The following is a 17,540-nucleotide window of genomic DNA, read 5'->3' as shown; positions in this document are numbered from 1 at the left end:
CCTTTTGGTTATTGAGAAGAAGTTGTTTGAAGATTTTAACATATTTGACCCCTGTGACCTTGAAAGTAGGTCAAGGTCATTTATTTGAACAAACTTGGTAGCCCTTGATCCCAGCATGCTGCTGGCCAAATATCATCTTCCTAGGCCTTTTGGTTACTGAAAAGAAGTTGTTTAAAGTAAAAGGTTGACGCCGGACGCCGCACCATGGCATAAGCTCACTTGCCCTTCGGGCAGGTGAGCTAAAAATAAAGGAGGAAACTCCTATTTATAAACTTTATTTAAATCTCCTCAATAGAAATGTTTTGTGAGCCAACTGGTAGTGCCAACAAGGGCTACATTCGCGTATCCCGGTTGAAATGGTCCGTGTGGCGCAGAAATATTCCACGATAAAACGAACGCACTTGGACTGTTCTATAAGCAGAGCTTAAAATGCAGTTTCGGAGAATAAAAAACAATGTATCAAGAATATAAAATGCCCTTCTTTCACACGTCCACTACATAACGTATCTTCAAAACTACATGCAACTTGACATTGTTTTAGAAAGAAATAACGCAGACTAGCAATAGTTAGCATTTTAGTTTCGGTCAGGTACGCCTGGACCCTTCAATCTACACGTGCCAAATTTTCCTGAGGTCAGCCTCAGTCCAGATCTGTGCCTGTCATTTTCTTTACAGATTCAACCAGTTCAACCGTTTCAACCAGATACGCGAATGTACCCAAGGTGTTTATACAAAGGGGCATTTATACAAAGGGGCATAACTATATACAATATTCTAAATTATATCTTTTATTCCAATTGGTGATCTAGGAGAAATTCTAACAAAGATTTAACAAACAAAGGGGCATTACTTCATAAATTGTGGAGGTTCTGCAAAACATTTACATTCTCTTGATGTAAGGATTGTGTGCACCAAACATCAAAGTGGTGCAGTACTTTGGAAGGAGTAGGGCAAAAAAACTTGCATCTACACACAGATAGATGGACAGACAGAAAGCAACCTGATTCCAGTACACCACCTCCATCCATGTGTTGCAGGGGGTATAATAAACAATTCTAAAAGTCACCATTTGATTATCCATACAAAAACATCATCACTATTTTGACACTTGCTTCAAAAAAAACTTTTGTCTGAACAGGTCAAATCTTCCAGATTTATTATCTATAACGAACCATCAAGAATAATGTACGAAATACATGCATCATTTGGTGTTAATTTGTGATGATGAGAAAACTAAACTACTAATCAAAGATCTGTCCATTTCATTTGAACATGTTTCCTGGAATCATATATATCTGTTGTATTCCTCTTTATTTCATTCAACTCAAGGCAGATCTGGTGGTTCTTCATCAGAATCAAATTCAGCCTCCTCATCGCGAATCCATTTCCCTGTAAGGTCTTTTTTCCAGCCAGCACTAAAACACAAACATTAATTTATTAGAGTATGGAACATAACCATACTTGCTACAGAGTGTACATACTAATGTCTGAATAGGACATAATGGACCAACTGATACAGGGTGATCTCATAACACTAAAGTTTATCAATACATAAGAAACATGTGTGAAGGATGCAAAGGCTGAATATGAAAGGTCAAGGTTTTAATGTTCGTGATTAAATTCTCTCAAAATGATGAATAAAAGGCACCTTACTTGTACAAAAAGACATTAGGGAGAGGTTTTTACATAAAGTCACTTTCTGAAGAAGTACTGTTTACAAAACATTCCAATGTGGACTTGTATCCTTGCTTACCCTCTACACTGCAGATACAGTTCTGCTTTTCTTTTCCTTTCGTCTGACACTGCTGATGCTTCTGGTCGACATGATAGCTTTTTCTTCAGTTGTTTTCTATTATTTGGAGGAGGAGGGGGATTTTCTGCCAGAGAAAGAATGTCTGAATGTTCTAACTTTGAAAAGTTATCTCCCCTTGAACTTGTGTGTCCCAAGATGGCACTTTGTCCGTCAAATGTTGAAGAGCTTTGTTCATTTGAATGAAATCTGCTGCCCATGAAATTTTGTCTGGAGCATGAGCTTTGTAGAGCAGATGTGCAAGCTGAATCAACTGGAAGTTCAGAATCACAAAGATTTCTTTGAATTCTATGCCCGATATATGGCTTGTACTCTTCAATACTTTTTTCATCTGTTGACTTTTCCCCAAATATGTTTTTAAGTTGCTTAGAATGTTTAACCGGGCCATTGTCTGCCTGCTGTTGTAACAACAGATCCCTGAAAGACTGATTAGACATAGCTCCAGACTTTTTATCTAACTTGTAGTCATGATCTTTTGGATAATATGCTCTTTTCCTTGAATCTATTTCATTGCTTAAATTGTTCCTGTTTTGATAAGATAGAGAGCTTCTATTTCCAGGTAAAGCTAAGGAATTTGTTGTGACTGTCTCCTGTGAATCTGAACTGGTAAAATCCAGTTTTTGCTTCCTTTCATGAGGTCGAGGTTTCTTGGCCCTGGGATCATAGGCTACACCAAGTCCTAATCCTCTCCAGCTTGTTTTTTTCTGTAGAAAACAAAAGGAATTTATAGCTTGTAATGCCTTGCTTTAAAATCATAGGCCTTAACAGTCATCTGAGTTGTTATTTGTTATTGTGAGGTCACCAAAAAGTACATATAATAAGGCTTTTTATTTGTGGATTAATAAATGATATAGTAATACAGTAAAAGTTACCACAGTCACTCCACCTGGGGGAATGGGTGACCTCCTTTATTAATGACATTCACAATATTGATAAAGCATCTTAAGGATCCCTGTCCTGTCCCATTGCATTGTGGTTTTTCCAGAATACCCCCCCCCCNNNNCTTCTGTTTAGATATAACTATAGCACAGTTGGGCCAGTTTTTCCAGAGTAACCCCCCCCCTAATTTCTGTTTAGTTATTACTGTAGAACAGTTTGGGCCAGCACATTTCCGATGACCAGGTAGCTCAGTCTGTTAGAGTTGATAGTATATCATCTGAAGTCAGGGGTTTGAATCCCGGGTCTTGCCCGCTGATCTTTTTTACATTTAGAACACTGTTGTTATATTTTGTTTATTTCACCTTTATTATTTTCCATAAAAGGTGCAACTTTCTTTTCAGAAATGATTTATCAGAGCTATAGTCAAATTGGACAAATTGTTTCCAACACCTAGTTACACTTTTTGGCGGTGGTAGGGGGGGATCTTTCCTTCCATCAAGAATATTTCGCATATCCATGTCTAAAGAAGAAGACTTTTGAAAATTGAGCCGATTAAGATTTGTTCCTTTTGGGTCCTGCCCCTCCAGCCCTGGGTGTTTGTTTGTTTGTTTTTATGGGGTTTAATATCATCCCAATACTTAAAATGTAAGGAAGACAGGTGCCTGGGTAGCAGTGTATAGTAGAGGGATGTGGCCATGGGTGATATTTTTGTTAAATGGCTAACCCCTGTATAATGATATGTAAAAAAAATATCAAAATAAAACTGTACTTAAATTGGTATAAGCATGATGAAGTGGTGTATGTGAGCTTCACATTTGTAAAAAACAAACAAAAAAAAAACATTTTTTTGGTTCGAGAATAAAATTTTGGCCATAATCCGAAAGGGTGCCTACACATAAAAATCTAGCTTTACAGGAGGTAAAATTTTGACAACAGCACACAACGCAAAATTGCAAAAAATCAAGTTGTTCAACTTTACTGGGACCCAGATAATTCTGCAACCAAGTAGGTAATCTTTAATTTCAGACAGAACTTGGGAAAAAAAATACTAGTTGCGGGGGTCAAATTTTGGGTCAAAAATAACATTATTTGACATTCTTTGGTAATTTTTGATGTGGTAACCATGGTTTTCACACAAGTGACATACATAGAAAAAAGAAGTTTATACACTTCTTAGTACTTTATATGTATTGGAAATATAATGCAGTTTACAAATATATATACATGTATATATGTGTTGTGTAGGGTAAATCCGCTGTGTTTACATTTCCTCAACATGTGCCTTGTTTTTCAGAGTCGGGCCATTTCTACTGTACACTGCTACCCTGGGAGACACCAACCATAAAAAGAGAGTAGTCCCTATGGGTGAATCGGGTCTTAATTTTCATACCATCAAACTGCAATCACATGATAATTCCAACCAATTACATTCACAGCTTTAATAAAGCACCTAAGGAATTTTCTATCTTTGAACGGTATTTCATTCTAGCATATCTGGGTCTGAAGAAGAAGAGGGTTGAAATTGAAATTTCACCCAATGTTTTCTCTTTGGGCCCCTTTACAGGCCCCTGGGGGGCTAGCAAACCATGCATGCATTTTGGATAAGGAATTTCTGTGTAAGATTTTGATTTTATCTTGACCCTTTTTACCTAAAAAGCAATTCAAAACCAGCCTTAGGGCAAGGCAGCCATGTATGAAATATGTTTGATTCATCCACATGGATTCGACTTATTGTGGAGAAAAAAAATGAGTTTCATAATTTTGTAAAGGGAATTCTTAATCAGAAAAACAAAACCAAGAGGAAGCCCTTGATGTAGCCTGAATTTGATTGACCCTGGCAGCTCAATTCATGCGAATTATTTGTTTAATGAAAGAGTTAGTTGAGCTTGATTTATACTGGGAAGCCCAGCTATTGTATAGAACCATATTTTCTATTTATGATCCTGAGCTTTTACATTTGAGTCATTTTTTTTGTGTCAGAATTAATTTAGTAAAAAAAAGGGTATTAAATGTATTACAATAACCCTTCTAATCTTTGTTTTCAGATGAACCTTGATTTCCTGCTAACCTGATGTATCACAGTAGTGCCATCCTTTAAATACTGGTCATGTTTTCGTTTCTCTATCAGCTTCTCCAATTCTTCTTTCTTCTCTGCTTCATAATCTGCATCTTCATGTTAGAAAAAAATACAATTAGTTCATAAATAAGAATTGTTTGTGGGAAACATCAGGTAGGTGGATTACCATACAATACAAGATGACAGTATTTCTGGTAAATCATCAGGAAGTTAGATTGCCATAAAATACAAGATTACAGTATTGCAGGTAAAAACACTAGGTAGATGGATGACTATACAATACAAGATTGCAGTATTTCTGGTAAACATCATATAGATGGATTACTATACAATACAAGATTACAGTATTTCTGGTAAACATCATATAGATGGATTACTATACAATACAAGATTACAGTATTGCAGGTAAAAACACTAGGTAGATGGATGACTATACAATACAAGATTACAGTATTTCTGGTAAACATATAGATTGATTACCATACAATACAAGGTTACAGTATTTCTGGTAAACATCATGTAGATGGATTACCATAAAATACACGATTACAGTATTTCTGGTAAACATCATAAAGATGGATTACCATACAATACAAGATTACAGTATTTCTGCTAAACATCATATAGATGGATTACCATACAATACTTGATTACAGTATTTCTGGCAAACATCATGTAGATGGATGACCATACAATACAAGATTACAGTATTTCTGGCAAAAATCATGTAGATGGATTACCATACGATACACGATTACAGTATTTCTGGTAAACATCATGTAGATGGATTACCATAAAATACACGATTACAGTATTTCTGGTAAACATCATGTAGATGGATGACCATACAGTACAAGATTACAGTATTTCTGGTAAACATCATGTAGATGGATGACCATACAGTACAAGATTAATTTCTGGTAAACATGTAGATGGATTACCATACAATACAAGATTACAGTATTTCTGGTAAACATCATATAGATGGATTACCATACAATACATGATTACAGTATTTCTGGCAAACATCATGTAGATGGATGACCATACAATACCTGATTACAGTATTTCTGGTAAACATCATGTAGATGGATGACCATACAATACAAGATTACAGTATTTCTGGCAAACATCATGTAGATGGATTACCATACGATACACGATTACAGTATTTCTGGTAAACATCATATCGATGGATTACCATACAATACATGATTACAGTATTTCTAGTAAACATCATAAAGATGGATTACCATACAATACAAGATAACAGTATTTCTGGTAAAACATTAGGTAGAAAGATTACCATATAATACAAGATTACAGTATTTTTTGATAGAACATAAGGTAAGCCGATTACCATACAATACAAGATTACAGTATTTCTGGTAAACATCATGCAGATGGATTACCATACAATACAAGATTACAGTATTTCTGGTAAACATCATGTAGATGGATGACCATATAATACAAGATTACAGTATTTTTTGATAGAACATCATGTAGGTGGATTACCATACAATACAAGATTACAGTATTTCTGGTAAACATGTAGATGGATTACCATACAATACACGATTACAGTATTTCTGGTAAACATCATATAGATGGATTACCATACAATACAAGATTACAGTATTTCTTATGAAACATTATGTAGATGGATTACCATATAATACAAGATTACAGTATTTTTTGATAGAACATAAGGTAAGTGGATTACCATACAATACAAGATTACAGTATTTCTGGTAAACATCATGTAGATGGATTACCATACAATACAAGATTACAGTATTTCTGGTAAACATCATGTAGATGGATGACCATATAATACAAGATTACAGTATGTCTTGTAAAGCATCATGTAGATGGATGACTATACAATACAAGATTGCAGTATTTCTGGTAAACATCATGTAGATGGATGACCATATAATACAAGATTACAGTATGTCTTGTAAAACATCATGTAGATGGATTACCATACCAGACAAGATTACAGTATTTCTGGTAAACATCATGTACATGGATTACCATACAATACAAGATTACAGTATGTCTTGTAAAACGTCATGTAGATGGATTACCATACCATACAAGATTACAGTATTTCTCGTAACCATCATGTAGATGGATGACCATACAGTACAATATTAAAGTATTTCTGGTAAACATCATGTAGATGGATGACCGTATGATACAAGATTACAGTATGTCTTGTAAAACATCATGTAGATGGATTACCATACCATACAAGATTACAGTATTTCTGGTAAACATCATGTAGATGGATGACCGTATGATACAAGATTACAGTATGTCTTGTAAAACGTCATGTAGATGGATTACCATACCATACAAGATTAAAGTATTTCTGGTAAACATCATGTAGATGGATTACCGTATGATACAAGATTACAGTATGTCTTGTAAAACGTCATGTAGATGGATTACCATACCATACAAGATTACAGTATTTCTGGTAAACATCATGTAGATGGATGACCATACAATACAAGATTACAGTATGTCTTGTAAAACATAAGGTAAGTGGATTACCATAGGTACACATATACACTTACTTGCCAAGTGTTTCTTTCCCTGTCTATGTAGTATCAACATGTCCACAGTATCAAACACTGGCCGATGCCCACAAACCAAGCAGGCAAACCTAGAAATCAATAGACATTAGATAAATACCATGTAGTTTCCTGGTGGTGATTCCCAGTTATCACTATAAAATTAATACTACACCTGACAGAGATATCTCAACTTTGATGTTTTTCCATACAGAAACAAGGCCATCCCAATGTTCTGACTACCAAAATAATTCAATTTGATTACTTTGATCATCATCACACACAAGAAATATATTTTCCTCTTGGCTCACTGTTAGAGTTTTAACTATTTGTAATATGACTAGAAATGCAAAATCCTTATCAGTTTTTTGAACCAGAGACCTCAGAATTCTCCAGCAGATGTTTAAAGCAACTTTAACTGAGCGTCAAATGTAACAGGTGCAGACAATGCAACATCCAGACTGGAATCAAACCTTGGACCTCCGAATCAACATCTTACCATTGTATCTTCCTGGTCACTATATAAATCGGTTGAAGAATTATGTTCAGCTGACATCGGCTACTATACATCTCTCAGGAAACCAATGAACAATATGATGAAATGGTGTCTCTTTTCCCTCTTTTGCGAAAAAGCAAAAATAAACAAACAAACCTGAAGAAATAAAAGTTTTACATACCTGCCATTGCTCATCAGTAGGGCTTCATCGTCTGGTACAGCTATACCCAATAATTCACAAACTCTTCTTTTCTGTAACACATTTCAAACAGCTTTGTTTGAGTTAAATACCTTCTTCTAAGTTGTAAACAAATTCTTTAAAACAAATATGTTTAACCATCATATTTATGTGCTCATTATACTACTATTTGTACTGATGGAGTTTATGGAGCAATCTGCAGACTCTGTGTTAAGTCATCCTCGATACGCTCTCCCTACACCCCTGGTAATATATCATAGCAAAATCGAAGGCTTAATGTCCGCCACCTTGTCGATGAGACAGGAAGACTAGTTCAATCCTTTGATGTACATCAAAAATAAAGAATCTTGCTATCGCGTAACGGTAAAACTTGACTGACTTTGAAGTCTGGTGTCACTCCTTTGTAATCTTCAAAGGACAGGTATCACTAGCCTAGCGATTGGTCAGGTGTTTTTTTATACCCGAGACCAATCAAACAGCTATTTGTGTGCCTTCAATTTTGCTATGACATATTCCAGGGGTGCAGAGAGCGAAAGTGAGTGTAACCACTGGAGTATCGAGGATGGTGTTTAGTGTACACATGTTTCATCTCCCATACTCACCCTTAGAATCCCTAACTGGTTGCTGTCATTCCCATCCCTCTTAAAAGACATGGTGTCTCCCGGTGTCTCTAACCATCAACTATCATCTCTGCAACAATCAAAATCATCAATGATATTTTCACCTTTGTGAGACTAAGCTCAAAATAAATGATGCATAAATCTTTAAATTTTCTGTTGCTCTGTTTTCTATTTAGTATTTCTAAAATACTAATATAAAGCAATGAGATCCTGTGTCTTTTTAATTGTTAATTATATTTTAACAGCAGTTTCTGTTTTTGATTTCAGTTGATCTCTGTTAGCAGAGATGTTGCATTTCTTTAAACTGGGTTTATCTTGGTTTTCTTGGAAAATGTGATCAAGCTTCAAACCTGCTCAACTCATTCACCCCTGAAAACACATTTGAACTCTTCAAATTCAAAGGTTGGAATAGTTCATTATGAAACTTCTGGGGTGAATGAGTTAACACATCTGCTGGAACATATACAACCAAAAGGCTCAAACCCCTTAAGAATGTGTGAAAACCAAGTTGATCGTTCGACAGGAGGTATATCACACTTTTAAGCCTTCAAGTTTCGATAGCATTCTTTTGTTTTAATCAAATTGCGTCAAATATGTGCGACATTTTTCCTGAGGCAGCTGGAGTAAAGAATTGTTATGAGAGATGTACTCATTCATATCTTTATTCCTCCAAATTTGAAGAGTTACAAATGACATATATATGGGTTACAAAAATAGATACACAAAAGACATAAGTATAAGGCAAAATGAAAAAGAAAAATCTGTGGAATCAAACAGAAAAAGTTGCATGATTACACAATATATGAGGTACACAACGATAAATAAAGACATACACAGGACTATATCAAACAGCAAGGGAACATGTATGTAACGACAGGACTGTCAAATTGCCAGGATGAACCAGATATAATACGAATGCATATGATTTACATGTCTGGCAGACTATCGTCGTTAATTAAATGTAAGAAGGGATACTTTTTCAGCATAAATACAACAATCTCTTGCAAAAGATGCGAAAAGGCTGTCCTCATTAACAAATATGTCTTTCATGGCAGCAGATGGACTGCCGAGGAATGTCGCAATTTGCACCTCCCTACATGAGTTAGCAAGAACAACATACACATTCACCGGATAATCGTTGACTATCTTGGTGAAAAGTTCATCACGTAGAGTTAGCAATGTGGGACTACGGCAGTCTAAAATACAATGCGCAACTGCATCTTCTGCAAAGATATTGCACTGGGCACATGATAGTTCACTATTAGGTGGAATACCCCATAGCTTTGCAACGTTTTTACACGTTGTGTTGAGATAAGGGAAACATTTAGATAGGTACCATAGTGGCGAAGGGCTGATCTCACAATGTAGGTGTTTAAATCTTAAGAACTCATCACAAGCATTGAGACGTTCACTCCATTGCGAGGAGTACTCACCTAATACGACACCTTTTGTGAAGTGTTTCCAATAGTTTTTAACCGGGACAAACCCAGTTTGCAAAAATTGGTACAAAAAGTCTTGTAGATCATATTTGTGAAGTATGTTCCAGATGTCTAGAACAAAACCTTTTTCGTTACAACAAATGCCAAAATATACATGAAAAAGTCTCAGTAAGAACAATCTCTTTGCTGTAAAACGTGCATCTGTTCTGCATAAAGCAGAGAAGAATCGAAGTTTCGATAGTTCAATGTTTAGACGTATGGACGTAAGTCCAAGCATACTAAGGACAATATCTGATCTAGTGCGCCGCGGAAAACCTTGAATGAGCTTTGCACACAAATGGTGAACTGTTTCAATGCGATTCCATTCGGTCTCGGAAAGTGAATACCAGAGTTCACCGCCAAAAAGGCTACTTGGCATTACAATTGTTTTATACAGCTTAGCACCGGTCAATGGGTTGATTCCAGTACCAAATAAGTTGCAGTTAAGCAAAGCAAAACATTGACCACGTAGCTTGTGAACAATCTCATTGACATCTGGACAGCCTGGTTTGAACTTATTCAAAAAGATACCGACATGTTTACAATGAATAGATTCAGGGAGTGCTTCGCTGCCGAGACTCCATCTGCGTGTTATCTTTGAAAAGACACTTTTGCTTTCATTAAAAACAATTACGGTAGATTTTGATGCGTTGTAACTAAATCGCCACTTACAACTGTAACTGTAGCAGATGTCCATGAGACAGTCCAAGCCATGTTTACAAAAAGACAGAAGGGTAATATCATCTGCTTGAGTTGGACAAGTAACATTTACACCATGTATAAGTAAAGAGTACTGTGAAGCACATAACTCATCCAGTAAATCATTAATAAAAACTGTATACAGCCAGGGAGAAATAATGCTTCCCTGACGCGTACCTTGGCATATCTTAAACCAGTTAGAAATAAAACCTTGGTGCAATACTGCGCTGTACATATTTGAGTATAATGAAACAATGATATTGATATACTTTGAATTTAGACCTAAACTGTGAAGTTTGAAAAATAGGCCGTTATGCCAAACACAGTCAAATGCTTTGGCAGCATCAAGAAAACATGTAAAAAGTTTACTGTTATTATCACACGCATATGTGATAGATTCATGGACTAGAAATGACGTGAAAGTACTACTTACATTCTTTTGAAATCCATTCTGTAAGGGGTTAGGTATAAACAAGTTTGTATCCTCAAGTCTGATAAGTAATAATTTCTCAAAGACTTTCAGAATCACTGGCAACAGAGAGATAGCACGATAACTATTGGGGTCACTCTTTGGCTTGTTATGACCTTTGTATAGTGTACAGATCAGACCCTTTGTTAGTACAGGAGGAACATACTCCAATCTTAAAAAAGCATTAAAAAGAACATACAAACAGTTGTACACAGTGTCGTGGGCATAGAGTAAATGCTCGTACACAATTTGATCGTGCCCAGCTGCTTTACCTTGTGGTAAACTTTTACAGACCTTTTTAACGTCAGACATAGAAATTTCAACAAAACATTCATTGTTTACTATATGATTGGATAGAATATTGGCAACAGATGTATTGATTTGGTCTGCAAAATTAGCATCAAAGTCATTAAGAGACGACTGGGAATATATGTCTTCAAAATATTCACCCCAATGTATGGCTAGAAGAGCAGGGTCTCTAATGACCCTCCCGCTAAAGTTCATTTCAGCGCCAACAGCACCCGAGGATGACTTACAGCGACTTTTGATGAGAGACCAAAACGATTTTTGATTTACATCCGCACATTTCTCAATGTCGTTGTTGAGGTTTACAATATGGTCTTCTGATACCTGACGATGTCTTTTCCTAAATAGGCACTTTGCATTTTTATAGAGCCTAAAGGTATTGGAGAGGGGGTCCCGAGGTCGTCCTTGAGAGATCCATTCCAGACGCAACCGCCACATATTACGATGGAGTTCCTTTAGATGATTATTCCAGTACGGTTTAAGGAATCTACAGAATTTACGCTTCGGTAACACACGTTCTGAAGTCCGCTGAATGCAATTCACAAGCTCGTTGGTGTAATTCTCAACATCGTCCTCAGAACAAAGCTCTTGCATGTTCACTAACGACGAGTTACTGATGCATTCATCCAGGCTATCGCGATAAACATCAACATTCTTAGAATCTCCAGAAGTAATCCACCTATAAGAGACTCGCGTCAGAGTATTACAAAACGTTTCCCTAGGAACAGGAAGAGGAATGTGTAGCTCGCATAACAAAGGCCTGTGGTTCGGAACATCAAGGAAGTCACGATCTAGTACAGCGCATTCCCAGACGAGATCAACTTTTGACGAGTTGATGATAATGTGGTCTATAAGGGACGACGATCCATCCTCCGAATGAACATACGAGTGCAACGGACCGACACATATATCAGCTGTTGACAACGCGCACAACTGATGCCGGTCAATGAGTCTCTGGAGCGACTGACCACGCTGGTTTTGATAATTAGGGATACGTGGACCGCTTAGGCGAGCATTGAAATCTCCCATGAGAATTACTGATACTTCAAGGGAAAAAGTTGTGCATAAGTCATCAAGTTTCTCAACATAATCCGTAAATATATCCACGCCATACCGAGAAGTAGGGAGATAAACCTGGATGAAATAAAGAATATCACTGTCCGTGACAAGCTTAATAATGACGATTCTGTCGTCATCAGACTCTACGACAGACACACGATCGTTAAATCTTTTGTACCACATTATAGCAACACCGCCTTTACGAGATCGTTTATCCGCAAGCGGATGTAGGGAAAAGTCAGATATGGCTATCGACTCGTAGTCTTTATGAATACTACCGAATAGGTGCCTATTTTCTTCGAAAAGCCAGTGCTCCGCTGTTCCACAGATATCGACGTGTTCCCTGTTTAATGCGTCATGCAGATGAGAAGCAGCCGACATTATGCCGGTTACGTTCCACGACATTAACCGAATGTTTATCGACATGGGTAGGGTAAACCAAAGCAAAAAGAGTACAAAAATCTAAATCTGTGAATTAACAATGCATATTTTAAGCTTTATATAAGTGTGTATGCATATTTAAACCATCACATCTTACCATTTACATTTCACAGCTAAAACGAAAATAGAATTTTCATAACCTCATGTTACCAAGTTTCGTATGAAATATCCTCGGGTTACAGGTTTCCGCGCTATTAAGAAGCATCCGCGATTTCGTACTCATATCGGCAGTACACTGTTGAAATTACGGAAGACTGTCATAAACATGCATACAATCTACCAAAGGAAACAAAAAACTAGCAATATAAAACTGTATTTTAAAAAAATCAGAACAAACAATTTTTAGTAAATTTCTCCCGTCGGAAGTAGCCGTCATATGTTTCAGTGTGTCTATTTTGATTTAGTGTTCAAAGAAAGATAACTCGAATACACTAAAAAGAAATTCTCTACAGTGACTTGCAAGAACAAAAGCTTCGTTTGGAATAAAAAATATATCTTTGATCGTCAAATTAATTATCAAAACAACTTTTTTTGAATTTCACCTTTTCAATTTATTTTTCAAGATGTCAAATTGAATGAATTCATGTATTTTTTAAAATTATTTATTAGAGCTATATCTATTTATTTATGATATAGAATCTGTTATTATTTTTTTCTGCAGTTTTATATCGGTTTTGGTTGATGGTAAGTTATTTCTCAATTTGTTCTTTTTCAAACTGGTGAAAATTGGAAGTTCATTGCATTACAAGGTTTACGTTTCATTGAAAACACTGTTTATCGATATAAGAATGTCTCCTTGGCTCTTCGGAAGTGGAAAAAAATCGGCGAGGAGATGTGGCCTCATTTGCATACGACATTTTCGTACGTTTGTCAGACTACAAAAAAGACTGGTTCATGAATGAAATATATCACCGTTTTTTTCAGGTATGGGTTCATTTTGAGCAAGATAAAAAGAGCATTAAGCAAAACTGCATATTTATGCGTGATTTTTAATCAGTGATTAAATCTTATGTTTTCCGGACGAACTTCCGGTAATTTTTTTGTCAGTTTACAGACGATGGCCAAACGTCTAAAATATCCTGTTACGAGATGATATAGGTTGATAAAATGTCTGCGCGGAAATACATAACGCGCGGAAACTGGTGTCTAGACGATACGTTATACCCACTAATGAACGAATGCACAAAATTTCAATATCGTGTCATCGGTATTCTTTCATCTTCGTGTCGGAAAATCTGAAAAGAACAGCATGAACTTGATAAAGAGTAACCTGTAACATTCTACCTGCTAGGTAAACTTACAAGCGCATTTGAGTAGAGTCGACTTTGTCAAACACACGAGGGATCGTGATCGGAAATAACGCGAGAAATTTATTACGAAACATCCGGGTCTTACCTGCGTGAACAGAGCTGCGCAAAGAAGTAATTTGTGTCATCGTCTTCATTTCGGAGAAGCATCCCGTGGGCAAATTTCGGTGTTGTAAGTAACCTAAGATAAATAAGGTCCCATAGACTTGCCAAATAATATCTCCATAACTATTCTACCGAATGGACTCCAGCAGTTTCTTCTCAGAAACCGTCAAATGATCTATCACCAAAAGAAAACGCCCGTAACCTCGGACTTGGGCTGTGCTACACAGCCCAAACAAGAATCGTCGGGACAGTCTGTATTTGCCCTTTTCCGTAATTCGATTGGATAAATGCCAGTCTCTTAGTATTAAGCAGAAAATAGACCTTCGTGACTGACAAGAAGTCTCTCATTATGTCTCTTTCGAGAACTGAATCACGAAAAGTTTGTCCCGTGCCAAGGTTGTAATGGCGCAGAGATGTTCTGATCGAACACCTGCTGATGAAGCGATTTGACGTACGCTGAATGTCCTTTCCCCACAGAACAACACCTTATGGTCGTTTGTTCAATATTTAAATTTCAGAATGTTGCTACTTAGATATTATGTTCAATATGTGGTCTGCACGTTCTGTGTTTATCATTCACTATATACTGGCCATGGTGTCCCCTCCTGATTGCAAACGGTTGATTTGGGAATGAATGGAAATTAGAGATATCTATCATATCGATGCGTCGTTTCCGAGATACTTTTTTCTCTGGATTCGACCAGGTAAAAGATATACATGTCACATTATGTGGGGGGAGGGGGGGGGGGGACGGGCATGGCATGGGTTCTTCGGTAATCATTGAAAATATGAGAGTTGCACAAAACAATATTGAAAAAATCTGATACATGGTTGCAGACTGCATGTCTTACTCAGTGTACAAGTCTGTAGGACTACAATGGTTAGAAATATTGTGAGTCGGGTAACTGTGTGTACTTATGCAAACCAAAACCAGGAAAACCATGGTTTTTGTGCAATGCACTTTCTTTTGATAAAACTGTGATTATTTAATTCACTAAATTCATAAACAAAGATAACTCAATATTTATTACTTATTAATACAATTGTAAAACTTTGCAAATTCTCAAAATCTTTACAAATTGGCTACATATCACTATCCTCCTGACTGGGAAATTTTTGTAGTTTCACTATAGATTCATGTGTTGTAAAAGCTATGCACACATATTTCTGCCATCACTTTGAGTCGGAACAGAGACAACAGTTTCCGGTGAATGATACGTTACATTGTTCAACAGAATGTCAGTCGATATTATTTTAATTTATTGTATTGTCTAATAGCAAATAAACTGATCACAAATGTTTTCAAGGTCTGTTAAACAGCAGACAGGAGCGACATTTCTGACTGGGAAAAAGAATAATACTTAATTTTGACCTACATTTTGGGACAGTTTTCAGCTACATAGATTTGCTAACTGAACAGTATTCGACTATTCATAACAGAACCGCAACCAGGTACTTCGCTATCCATTTCAGCCCTACTAGTCAGCAGATATCCTTTTCTTAAAGAAGGTGAAATTTCAGTCATTTTCGTCCAAAGTTACGTATACCCTGGGCCCCTTAATGTACCATATGACTGTCATTGCACCTGATTTTTATTCTGAAAACTTGTATTTCGGAAACTATTGAGGTTCAATCACCTGGAAATGATACAGAAATTTAACAGTCTAAAATAAAAGCTTTTGACTGCTTTTTATGAACTGAAATAAATGTTATCCATGCCATTAAATTGTATTTATCTTTTTATAAATATGAAGTCTTGTCTGTTTTGAATGAACATAGACGTGCCCAAAGTAGAGCAGACTATCCCATTTTTCAAAATTATATACATGAATCAGCGTTGATGTGAAAAAAGTATATTAAAGCCCTGAATGAAAATTTGTGGGGTTTTACTAGCACACAGACACCACCAATATTCATATAAAAATATCTGCGAATGGCACAGCAAAAAATTGAATTGGACTCTACCTTTGCAATATTTAACACTTCAGTTGAAAACATCAACCATTTGAGTTCATAGAAAGAGCAGGCCTGCTGTATCCTGCTCCATGTTATTGAAAGAGGCAACTTGTGTGGTAGCCCCTGTAGATTCTCCATTGTGTCTTGGGGGTCGTTGGGGAAACCAAAATTGATCTACTGCCAAATTGCAACACTTGAGATATATATATCGGATTTTTTTCAGTTCCATAGTCATTCATTTTGGTATTGTCTCCCTAAAACATTTGTATTATCTCAAACCCAAGTTTTGTGTGTCATACAGGAAAAAAATAACGGTATTATGTGTCATACAGGAATCAAGGGTTTCAAATCTGTCTTAATACTGATGGCAGATTTCTTTTTCAATTTTTTTTTCAAAAAAGATCAATTAAGTATATGTAGTTTTCTGCTCAAAAATGCTTTATTGATGCTATAAGTAACTAAATCCCAATTCATGTTTTCAGTTGTTGCCTTTGATAAATTTCTGTTCATCCCAAATTATACTACAGGAGAAAATTCAAAGAAGAACTTGGAAAGAATCACAGTCAAAACAAAGCTTTAGTACTGCTTAGATGGATGATAATCCTACAATAAATTAACATTTGAGCAAAAAGTAATGACCACTTTCCCCTCGGAAATTTTGCTAAAAGTCCCAAAAGGATGGGCCATCCTGATAACACTGGTGTATAAATTTAGATGATATCACTGATAAATAAAAGTGGAAATATTGCAAACGGGTAAAAAAAATAACACAAAATGAAAAATATTTTTTCCCAATTTTTAATATTGCATTAAAAGTTTTCAATTTCATGGAGCCAGGAAACAGGTTGTAGGAAGATCTCTGACAATATAATGTATATAAAAAGAAGGAAATACATTTCAAATTGAGAACCAAAACGTGTACATGAAATTAAAGTCATATTTAGTTTATTAGCTCACCTGGCCTGAAGGGCCAAGTGAGCTTATCCCATGGTGCAGCGTCCGGCGTCCGTCAACTTTTTCCTTTAAAATGCTACTTGTCCTGAATGGCTCGGAG

The 17,540-nt window shown here is 36.2% G+C and overlaps 3 protein-coding genes across 8 annotated transcripts in view; 1 reads left to right on the top strand and 2 right to left on the bottom strand.

The window, feature by feature from the left end:
- Window positions 1-643: 643 nt before the first annotated feature.
- LOC110459337 (sodium channel modifier 1-like) lies at window positions 644-14,511 on the bottom strand. 4 transcript variants are annotated; one of them, XM_021511545.1, is made up of 7 exons: window positions 14,420-14,511; window positions 8,649-8,736; window positions 8,029-8,099; window positions 7,355-7,443; window positions 4,758-4,858; window positions 1,754-2,514; window positions 644-1,415 (listed from the first exon to the last, which is right to left on the bottom strand). In XM_021511545.1, the coding sequence occupies exons 2-7, from the start codon at window positions 8,697-8,699 to the stop codon at window positions 1,325-1,327; spliced, it is 1,164 nt and encodes a 387-aa protein (XP_021367220.1). In that variant the 5' UTR covers window positions 8,700-8,736; window positions 14,420-14,511; the 3' UTR covers window positions 644-1,324. The 4 variants fall into 4 exon arrangements, with proteins under 4 accessions (XP_021367220.1, XP_021367221.1, XP_021367223.1 ...); XM_021511546.1 differs by having other exon boundaries at window positions 14,403-14,442; XM_021511548.1 differs by lacking the exon at window positions 14,420-14,511 and adding an exon at window positions 14,287-14,396.
- Window positions 8,717-13,058, bottom strand: LOC110459333. The gene is made up of 2 exons (XM_021511539.1): window positions 11,585-13,058; window positions 8,717-8,736 (listed from the first exon to the last, which is right to left on the bottom strand). The coding sequence occupies exons 1-2, from the start codon at window positions 13,056-13,058 to the stop codon at window positions 8,717-8,719; spliced, it is 1,494 nt and encodes a 497-aa protein (XP_021367214.1).
- Window positions 14,510-17,540, top strand: part of LOC110459336 (CCR4-NOT transcription complex subunit 4-like) — a 29,562-nt gene continuing 26,531 nt past the window's right edge. For all 3 annotated transcript variants that reach the window (XM_021511544.1, XM_021511543.1, XM_021511542.1), the window contains exon 1: window positions 14,510-14,597. The gene's annotated coding sequence lies outside the window, so the exon portion shown is untranslated. The remainder of the gene's footprint in view (window positions 14,598-17,540) is intronic.

This window comes from Mizuhopecten yessoensis, unplaced genomic scaffold (genome assembly GCF_002113885.1).
Source record: "Mizuhopecten yessoensis strain PY_sf001 unplaced genomic scaffold, ASM211388v2 scaffold10041, whole genome shotgun sequence".
Lineage (NCBI taxonomy): Eukaryota > Metazoa > Mollusca > Bivalvia > Pectinida > Pectinidae > Mizuhopecten > Mizuhopecten yessoensis.
This window is presented reverse-complemented; position numbering and strand designations above follow the sequence as displayed.

Coding starts and splice junctions, on each gene's coding strand:
- LOC110459337 (XM_021511545.1), bottom strand. CDS start 8,699: ATGTCTTTTAAGAGGGATGGGAATGACAGCAACCAGTTAGGGATTCTA. Junction 8,100..8,648: donor ACCAGTTAGGGATTCTAAGG/GTGAGTATGGGA, acceptor AATGTGTTACAG/AAAAGAAGAGTTTGTGAATT. Junction 7,444..8,028: donor CTACTGATGAGCAATGGCAG/GTATGTAAAACT, acceptor ATTGATTTCTAG/GTTTGCCTGCTTGGTTTGTG.
- LOC110459333 (XM_021511539.1), bottom strand. CDS start 13,058: ATGTCGGCTGCTTCTCATCTGCATGACGCATTAAACAGGGAACACGTC. Junction 8,737..11,584: donor CTGTAAAAGTTTACCACAAG/GTAAAGCAGCTG, acceptor TGATTGTTGCAG/AGATGATAGTTGATGGTTAG.